The 10276-nt window shown below is 35.3% G+C and overlaps 2 protein-coding genes across 2 annotated transcripts; one reads left to right on the top strand and one right to left on the bottom strand.

The window, feature by feature from the left end:
* On the top strand, positions 1-5813 carry LOC109546128 (integrator complex subunit 4-like; the record flags this gene model as incomplete). Its single annotated transcript, XM_048666332.1, is given in 3 exon segments — positions 1-226; positions 280-533; positions 5725-5813. Coding segments are annotated over 2 exon segments (447 nt in total), but the record flags the coding sequence as incomplete, so codon positions are not given.
* Positions 5814-7270: 1457 nt separating this feature from the next.
* LOC109546129 lies at positions 7271-10254 on the bottom strand. Its single transcript, XM_019916958.2, has 3 exons — positions 9934-10254; positions 7840-7934; positions 7271-7753 (listed from the first exon to the last, which is right to left on the bottom strand). The coding sequence occupies exons 2-3, from the start codon at positions 7894-7896 to the stop codon at positions 7364-7366; spliced, it is 447 nt and encodes a 148-aa protein (XP_019772517.2). The 5' UTR covers positions 7897-7934; positions 9934-10254; the 3' UTR covers positions 7271-7363.
* Positions 10255-10276: the final 22 nt, after the last annotated feature.

The raw sequence follows: 10276 nt of genomic DNA, 5'->3' as shown, positions 1-10276 counted from the left end.
ATCAGAATGAGTTCAGCCAACATTATTGAACCATCTGGACAAGGAGACACATCGCTAAAGTTCACCGCCGGTCTGATTATGTCAGTGCCATTCGAGGCCGAACTGACGCACCTACTGGATCCTTCCAGGATCCGATTGAAGATTAAGTATCCAGACCAGCGAACCCAAGTGGTGGTGCCGAAACCCACTCACCTGAAACCTCTTCACTATGACACACTTAATAAAGGTAATAAAAATTCGCTCTTCTCATCATCCTGCCACATTTCTGTATGTGGTTAGAGCCACCTATTGGGTACAACATTCGACTGCTCAGCTCGGTGTTGGTGTCGCATCAAGTCTGGTCAGAGGCGTGCAATGTGGAGATGAATATTGCGCTTTGCGTGCCTGAGGCGGACATTGGCAAACGGAAGTCCAGCATGGACTCCAATCCCACCATGCTGGATTTGTGTGCGCCAGTAAGAGTCAGCATTGCGCCCAAACCCATCAAGAAAACTCTGTGAATGATGGCGATGTTTTGTCACGTGGGTCAAGAGGTAAGTAAGCTATTTTTCCACTTCTGTACAATAAAGTAACTGAGTTTTACTACTTTAAATGAAACTGATTTTAATTTTCAACGCCAAACTAGTAAAACTCGGTTACTTCATTGTGATTGATCGAAGGTTTCAAAGCTAAACAATAGTAATTTTAATGTGGTTTTGGCAATGGGCGTTTTTCTCTTTAAAATTGCAAATTGAGTGACGAAACGTGTGGATTAATGTTTCATTTTTGCCAAAAAACACAGTTGCTCATCAGTGGGTCCAAGTGCGATATCTCGTAAAATATTAATTTTAGAGAAAGTTGTTTTCAATTCGTTTTTGGTATCTCACGGTGACTGTCTTAATATCCTTTTTCAAAATGCCGGGTGGTTAAGATTTTTTTAATTGCGCTTTTTTATAAATGGCTTCAGTTGGGCCATAAAGTAATACGAGATGTACAGAGTAGGCCTGGGTGTAACACTGTGTCGCATGGCGCTTTTGTGTTAACACCACGCTTGATGGGTCAATGCGCTATAATACCTCGCCTCTTACGGTGTAACACCTTAAACCATTTTTTCCTCCGATTTAAAACTGAACACGCTTTGGATGAAAATTCGCAGGTTCTTCCTTTACTTCCCTGAGACATTTTGAGTGACTTTTGCCATTGAACTGGCCAGAATTTTCAGCTTTTAAAAGTGCATTTGATCGAAGAAAGCTGCTCGTGTCTTCGGTGCTTTAAATATTCAAGAAGCACTTAACAATGTATGTTCTTTGGGATCTTCTCATTTTCCCAGAATAAAAATCGATGAAAAACTGAGTACGCTTTGCAGGGAAATTCGCAGGTTTAATTATTTTCTTCTTTGAGACATTCGAGCCGTTTTTGTCCTTTGAAATGACCACAGATTCCAGTTTTTTTTAAGTGTCTCTGATAGAGGAAGGCCGTGTTTCTTCTTCTATTTTTTAAAGACTAAAATACACAAAATAAAAAGATACAAATACCTCAATTTTTTCAAAGCACTGTTAAAAGCAATATCGACGAATATCGAAAAAAAACTAAGCAAACTTAGTAAAAAAATTCTAAGGTTTTCGTCCTTTTTCACTGAGGCATTTGGACGACTTTTTTCCATTGAACCGGCCACCAATTTCCGTTTACAGAAAGTGAAATTTAAAGTTAGAAAGTGATTTGATTGAAGAAAGCCACGCTTGTTTTCCATGCTTTAAAGATTCTACATTAGTGGAAAACTCAGCATGGTTTGTCATCAAAATTGGGTGAAAAAAGTCTGAATTCTTGAAAGTACTTGAAAAGCCAATTTTTTTCGGGTATTTCCATTTTGTCCAGAATAAAAATCAATAAAAAACTGTTCACGCTTTGCATGAAAATTATAAGGTTTCTTTCTTCTCTTAGAAACATTTGAGCGACGTTTTCCCATTAAACTGGTCACAATTTCAGCTTCTCAAAATTGTCTTTGCTTGTAGAAAGCCGCACTTCTTCAATGTTTTTAAGTCTTAAATTGACGGAAAAACTAAGCACGATTTAAACCCGATGTCAAACTGAGCACGCTTTGGATGAAAATTTGCAGGTTCTTCCTTTACTTCTCTTAGATATTTTGAGTGCCTTTTCCCATTGAACTGGCTACAATTTTAAGCTTTGAAAAATTGCATTTGATTGAAGAAAGCCGCTCTTGTCTTCCGTGCTTTAAATATTCAAGATGAGTGGAAAATTTAACATGTTTTTTGAAGAAAATTTGTCAAAAATGTCTCACTCTGCCACAGCACTTAAAAAAGTAATTTCTTTTGGATTTTCTTCGTGCATCCATAATGAAAATCGATGAAAAACTGAGCCCGAGTATGAAAATTCGCACGTTTATTTTTTTCTTTGAGATATTTGAGCCGTTTTTAGCCTTTGAAATGCCCACAGTGCATTTGAAAGAGGAAAGCCGCGTTGGTTCTTCCATTATTTGAAGACTTAAGATGATTGGAAAGCTCGTTACTTTTTCTTATGAAAAGTCATGGAGAAATTCCTCAATTTTTCAAAGCACTTAAAAAATCAAATTGTTCTGTTTATTTTCAGAAAGAAAAACGATAAAAAACTAAGCAAACTTAGTATACAAAGTCTAAGGTTTGCTTTCTTTTTTCTCTGAGGCATTTGAACGACTGTTTCTCATGGAATGGGAAATAAATTTCGGTTCTTAAAAAGTGCAATTTACAGTTAAAAAGTAGTTTGATTGAAGAGAGCCACGGATCTTTTCCATGCTTTAAAGATTCTTCATGAGTGGAAAACTCAGCACCTTTTTTGATAAAAACTAATCAAGAAATGGCACAATTCCTCAAAGCACGTAATTTCTTCTGGTTTTTCCAATTTTTTTTCGATTGAAATTGGGCGAAACAGTCTGCACGCTTGCGGCAAAAAATCAAAATTTTTCTTCATTTTTTGTCTTCTTTGAATGCATTTGATTGAAGAACGGCCGCTTGTACTTTTTGTAGCTGCGTTTTTAAAGACTCAAAATGGCCAGAAAACTTCACTTTTTTGGATAAAAATTAGCAAAGACGTTCTCAATTCGTCAATAAATAATTCAATATGCCATAAGTTAAAAATTGAGTTTTTTGCCATTTTGGGTTTGTTTTCAAAATTTATTGTTTAATTTATGTAAAGTGAAATAGAACAAACAAACATTTGCTTTTGGTTTCATGTGAACACGTAGCCGGTTGAATGCAGTTGGAAAGATGCAACTTCGGGAGAAAAGAAGAACCCCAGAAAATCAATCAATCGATCCTAGAAACTGTTTTTTTAGTATTTGTCTAAGTAATTAGAAAATTGCAAACTCTTCAAATCAAACATCGTACACAAAGTATAATAAAAATTCGGCAATAAATCTTAAAATAATATTTGAAAAAAATAACAAAATAAAAACGGAGAAACTAGACCAGGATTTACTCAAAACTAAAATAAACTAAACTAAACCCAATCCAATGCTTATGCGGTAGTGCCCGGGATGGCACTTGAGAACCGTTTGCTGTTCTTCAGGGGCACGTGAAATTGGGTTTCGACCCGGAGTACTTAGGGTAAGAATCCGGACTCAGTGAGATTCAAGAGAGAAAAAATGGTTTAATGCTTGTTGTTTGTTTGGGTTAGCTGGTTGTACCGCGATTGCCAACTGTTTCTGAAAGCATTTTTCCTTTCCCTCAAAGGCTTTTTGGCCCCACTTCCAAATCACAGAAAGACGCGTGTCTTTGGAGGAAGGTGTCTTGCAACGAAGGAATTTCTTGGTTCGGACCTCAGATTATACACATGCATTTGTTTACGTTTTTTCGATGGGAGCAACACTGGTTTACATTCTATATAAAAGAAGTCACTAAAATAACAGCGTTAAAATTTTAAATAAAAAATGCATGAGAATTTAAGGTGGTAATTACAAGAAAACATAATGAAGCCTTCATCATGACAACACCGCAAATGAGGTAAACTGGTAGTAAACTCGTTGGACTCGTAAATACAGTAATTTATCGGGTTTTTGTTGCTAATAAACCGTGATTACGCTCAAAAGAAATCGTGAGAAGTGTTCATTTGCAGGAAAATCCAAAAATTTTGCTATCTTGCACATTTATCAACAGGAAACAGTGGGGTAAACTATTCTGAATATACATGCCAAGAGTCATATTTCATCCCTTGGCTCTTTGAATCGTAGCCATATGCTTAAAAGTTTAAACATAGGTATAATGTAGAGATGGAGGTCAGAAAATCCAAGAACCTTTTATGATTACAATAAATCGATTAATACAGATGGCTAATGGCCAGGCGAGTTGCTTTTCGGGTTAATTCTTTGACATTATATCCATCCGTACCTACTTTTAGTATTTTTATTTCTACCACCTCAATTCAATGTTGCTCCCAAACAAATCGAGATTTATGAAGAATGACTAGCTTTGTCTACCGATGGTCCAGGCGGCCAAAAAGGAATATTGAAATTTTTTTATAAAACGATCCATGGTTTATTATCCTTCGTTCTACACGCACCTACTTTTCAAATTCGCATCTTTTGAGGAGCAAAAATTCATATCGCACTTTGAACTAGAGGTGCGCTAAACGGTTATTTTCCTGGAACAGGTTACAACGTTGCAGTTTCACTTTGGTGTTCGGTTCCGAAATGCGGCTCAAAAGTAACATGTTACTTTTTTAAATTTTCATTAAAAATTAGCAGTGATGATACTGGTAGAAATAGTGATGATAAATAATTCTTTACTTTATTAAAAAAAAGTTTTTAGCACTGATAAACTAACAATAGTATACTCAAAAATCAAAAACATGGGCCACAAGTAACTACTGAAAGGAAAAAAGTGATAAAAAAATCGAATGGTTTAAATAAAATATAAAATACGTTTTACATGCGAAAATGTTTAAAAAGCTAATTTTCATTTAAAAATGAAGTAATATTTAAGAATAATTTGTGCGTATGCTTTTTACCAAGTCTATTTCTTCGCTCGTTTATGATAGCACCCGCTATGTAAAATAATCTCTCGCATGGAACAAAAGTACTAATATACCTGTGTTTTCGTATGAAACAAGTTTGTCAAAATCTTGAAAAATGTAATAATCTTCTTGTCTACCTTTTGACTGAACTTCTTCTGATTGACGGGGCATCACAGTTTTTGTAATAGCATTTGAATTACTTACGCGTGTTATTAAGTCAATAATAACATAAAATAATCCACATTAACAGTAATACTTATAGACTAAAAATGCTGAATTATGTAATCACCGAAACTAAACAATATTTCGCTGATCTGACCGATTATGGTTCCTGGCGATGCTGCAGCTGGACCGATGGCTCGACGGTGTTGCATCGGTTCTGTGCTGTTGCGAACGACTTTTTCGCGTTTATGAGACGGTTCCAAAAGCAAGTGGTTAAATTGGCAAAGTGTAACCGTTACGGTTACACGTCTGGAACACTGTTATTTGAGCGGTTACGTTAAATGCCGACCATCCCTACTTTGAACGCACTAATGAGCAACTATGTTTATGGATATATTTTGAGAATTGGTAGAAAACAACAATTTAACACGTTGAACCATTATGATCATTTTTGGTTTAATTTCATTTGTCATTAGAATTTAATATTTTTTATTGAAATATCTAAATTAGATGGTTTAAACTTTTCTATTACAAAATTTCAGAGGATTTAAGTTATATAATGTTTTTATTTTCCATCAGACGTGCCAATCAGCTGCCTGCCCAAGACGACTTAGTTGTTTATCCATATCAATATCAGGGTGGGAATAAATTGGATGAATTCAAATAGATTTTGTTGTTTCCTTTAATGAAATGCGACTTGGGTGTTGAAGGGGTTCGATTACCTGTGAAGTTTACCTCTTCTGCTGTGAAAGATTTCAAAAGTGTATTTTTTCTGTGTGAAGGTTAAAATTGAATTATAAAGATGGAGATTAGGATTAGTGATGAGGATAATCGTGTTGTTTTCCTAATTGACCTAATATTGGGTTAGCGAACCTCGAAATTTACAGGATTTTCTGTTCGGATGGTACCGACGACGAAATTCTTGTCTCTTTGAAAGTAATTATGTCAATATTGCGAAAAGTTGGTAAAGAGATACAGGTTTTATCGCACGTTTTTCAACAAATTTAAAAATGTTATTTTACCATTCGGCATTAGAGTCTTTTCATTAGAGAACTTTTTTCGGTAATAAATATTTTTTTTCGAAAGTTTGGACACTGAGTTCGAATTTGTTTTACTCCCTTGCTGTGACCACTATCCAGTTTGAGGCTGAAATAGTTTTTACAGCTACTTCTTTGGGCTTTTGGGGCTTTTGAAACTTTAAAAAAATCTCGACAGTTAACGAAGTTATGGGCAAAAGAGTGGAGGTACGCGCAAATAGAATAGTCGAACCCTTGCCAACATTCAAGGTTTATCATGTCCCAAACCGTTGCCGATGTAGATTTTTGTCAAGACAGCTTAACTCTAGCGAATGCCCGTGGAAACCTTGAGCGATTTTTTTTTCAAATATTTTCAACAGTGGGGGAGTTATGGGCAAATAAGTGCGTAAACAATGTGAGTGGCAGTTTAAGTCGATCTAAATTCAGATTCCTATTACTCCGAAACCATATACGGAACCATGTTAATGGAAAGTGGAAGTCAGTATAAATTCGACTTTTTAGCGAAAATTTTGCACATTTGCGATTTTCAAAAAAAAACAAATTTGTTTTTTTATTTATTGTAATTTTTTCTAAAAACCATTTAATGGCTTCTAAAAATGAATTTTAGGGTTAAAACAATTTTGGTACGCCGCCAACCTTGTAGCAAAAGAGCGTGTTGCCACGACCAACCAGCGCTTCAGATCTTGGTCTAAATTCGACTATTAAGAGAAAAATGTGCCCAATTGCGATTAAAAAAAAAAAAGAATTGTACATTTTTTTTACGATTGAGGTGCTTGTAAAAATACATTTTCGGGTTAAAAAATCCTGTTGCGCAGCCAAACTTGTAACGAAAAATCGAACTTTCAGGAACAGCCAGCCTTTGAAAATTTAAACTGGCCCTGAAACAACTTGTTACGCCAAGTTTATGGGCTTTTTAACGAATTTCTGAAAAATCTTGATAACTGGCCGAGTTACAGGGTAAAGAGTGGAAGTATGTGCAAGTTTGAGAGTTTTACTCTTGCCAATACTCAGAGCCCATTTCAAGCTAAATAGAAAAAAATGTACGGTTAGTTGACCATAAACGAACAGAATAAGCGAAGATAAAAATCTACAAATTAGATATTTTATTATTTTTACAACAGGTACCTACATCTAACTTCATTTTACACAGATATTAACAGTTGAGCGGAAGGCAAGGTTGCTCATTCATAGTCATGCGGATCGAAGATGTCGGACATTGTCGGGGACATTTTCGAACGTCCCGCAGGATTCGTATTAAATTTGCCGATGTCTGCCTCAAACAAAATATTGTTGATGGCATGTTCCACTTGCACACGCACTTGTTGCGTGTAACTTCTGAGCTTATTTGCCACGTGTGCCCCATAAGTTGCACATGGATCTTCGAGCCGAGCGCTCAGGGAACTGTTGAAACTCTTCTCGTCCAATGTAGTGTCGTTAATGGGCTTCGGAGCAGCTACTGAGGGCCGAAATGTGCGTCTCTTTGCTACAATCAGTTTCTCGCCACTCTCCTCCTCTGGATTGTCTTGGATTTCCACTTCGATTATTTCGGAATTTCTAAAATGATGCTGTTCCTGAAACAAAGTGTTTCTTAATCTCTGTCAACTACATTCACAATGAGCAATAGAAAATAGTTGAAAAAGTTAAACTTAGTATTTACCATTTCTGAATCTAGCGTGGTCTCTTCGGTCTCTTCCTTGTATAATAGAAACTGCATTCGCTTGAAGGCGAACCATCTTGAATTATAAATGGGAGCTGCAATTAATATGTCTGAGTTAATTATTAGTTGTAGTTAATGTCCCGAAAGTAGAAAATTTATAACGTGGTTTTTGAAATTTTAGTGAATTTTTGAAGTCGACTTGGAATTATCAGGATTGTCTTTAAAAAATCGTTATGCAAAAACTGGACTAAAGGCAAAACGTTTTACACAGCAGTCCATGGAAAGGACTTTTCTTTATATGCCCTACTACCTGCAAATTCATACAGTAGTTTTTGGAATTTAGGCGAATTTTTTAACTCGAACCAGAATCACCCGCTGTCTGTTTTTAAGAGTTAAAGGAGTTTAAAAGTAGCTTTGTAAAAACTCAACAGCACAAGTAAAAACTGTTTATGTACTAGTCAATAGGAGACTCTCTATCGTGCATCAACGGCATCAACAAAGTCTGCAAATTAGTAACGTAGTTTCTTGAGTTTTGGGGATTTTTTGAGTTTACTTGGGGTTTCTGTATGTATAAGAGATATTGTACAGCTTCTAAAACAACTGTAAGTTGGAAAACTTCTAATGCGCGGTCTACATAAATCACCCTGTATACTGAGACATTCTCTGGTTCAATAGAAGGCGATTTGGCCAAACTAAAAAAAAAACAAACCAAACCAAACAAGCCAACAAAAATCGCTTTGAAAAGCCGGGCTAAAAATAAACACTTTTTCGATAATAGAAGAAACTGCACTCTATATGCCATGAAAGTTGCAAACTCATAGCGTAGTTTTTGGAGTTTTGGCAATTTCTAGAAATATACTTGAAATAACCCAATTTCTCTTTCATGTTCAGACACTTTCAAAAAATCGTTAGGCAAAAACCAATGACAAAAACTGTTTATACGGCAGTTAATAGAAGATAATTCTCTCTATTTGCCTTTAAAGTTGCAATTCTCCAACGCATTTTTGGACTTTTGGCGAATTTTTGAAATTGTCTTGGAAAAATCTTGTTTTTTTTAAATTACAAGTCACTTTAAAAAACTAGACCAAACAGAGAAATATTTTAACCAGTGATTCACAGAAAATACTACAACTTTATATGTTCTGAAAGCTGCAAATGTATAACACAGTTTTTGGACTGTTGATCAATTTTTAAAATCGAATTAGATTTCCCGGTGCCTCTTTTAGGTCATGAGAAATTTTCAAAAAATGGTTTTGCAAAAACTATACCAAAGAGGCAAATATTTTATACAGCATATTAATAGGAAACATTTCATTCTATTTTCGATCGGAAAGTTGCGAATTAATAGCTTTGTTTTTGAGCTTTTGCAGAAGTTTGGAAATCGATCAACAATAACCCGGTCTCTTTCGCGTTAAGAGCCATTTTCAGAAATCGTTTTGCAAAATGTATACGAAACAGGCAAATGTTTTATACAGCGACCAATAGGAAATAATTCTTTTAAAAGGCTCTAAAAGTTGGAAATTCATAACGTCGTACTTAAACTTTTCTACTATTTTACCTAAAGAAATAGTTCAAAAAATTGTTTTACAAAAACTGGGAGAAAGCGAGGAATCAATAGAAAACAGTTCACTTTATATGACCTGAAAATTGCAAGTTGCAAGTAACATAGTTTGTAGACTTTTGGTGATTTTTTTAAATCGACCGAGAATTATCCGATGTCCTTTCAAAAAATCGTTTTCTACAAACTACACTAAAGAGAGAAACAAGGATCAATAGAAAACACTTCACTCTATATGTTCAGAGAGTAGACAATTTCTAACGTCGTTTTTGGAATTTTAGCGAACTTTTTAAGTCGACTTGAAATTATCAGGGTTGTTGTTAAAAAATCGTTCTGCAAAAATTGGATTATAACATTGGACAAAAACGCGTTACACAGCAAACCATGGAAAAGACATGTCTTTAGATGCCCTTTAAACAGCCAAAGTAACAACTTTTTTATGTAGCAGTCAATAGAGGACTTTTCACGTTATATGGTGTAAAAGCTGCAAATTCACCCCATGATTTTTGGAGTTTTGTCGAATTATTTAAACTTACCCACGATTGCGCGGTGTTTTTTTTTAGAGATACGTTCAAACCACCTTGGCACAAAAACTGGATTCGAAAGAGAAGCTTTTCACACAGCAGTCAATAGAACATGCACTATTTTTTTGGCCCGATTAGTTTAGTTTCTTATTGTTTAAGCTGGATAACTTCTAATGCACGGTTCTGGTTCAAAAAAAGACGATCGGGGCAAACTTTTTATTATGTAAAGTGTTTGGTTCCCCGGCCATTGATGGTGAATGTTTTGCACACCTTTGTGCTTTAGTGCGCTGAGGATTACTGCTTGCCTTTTTATTTCGTTTCTTATAGATTATTGATTGGATGATTGCTGATTTAT

Source organism: Dendroctonus ponderosae, unplaced genomic scaffold (genome assembly GCF_020466585.1).
Source record: "Dendroctonus ponderosae isolate FM_Combo_2020 unplaced genomic scaffold, Dpon_F_20191213v2 Dpon_F_20191213_495, whole genome shotgun sequence".
NCBI lineage: Eukaryota > Metazoa > Arthropoda > Insecta > Coleoptera > Curculionidae > Dendroctonus > Dendroctonus ponderosae.
This window is presented reverse-complemented; position numbering and strand designations above follow the sequence as displayed.

Coding starts and splice junctions, on each gene's coding strand:
- LOC109546129 (XM_019916958.2), bottom strand. CDS start 7,896: ATGCAGTTTCTATTATACAAGGAAGAGACCGAAGAGACCACGCTAGAT. Junction 7,754..7,839: donor CCACGCTAGATTCAGAAATG/GTAAATACTAAG, acceptor ACTTTGTTTCAG/GAACAGCATCATTTTAGAAA.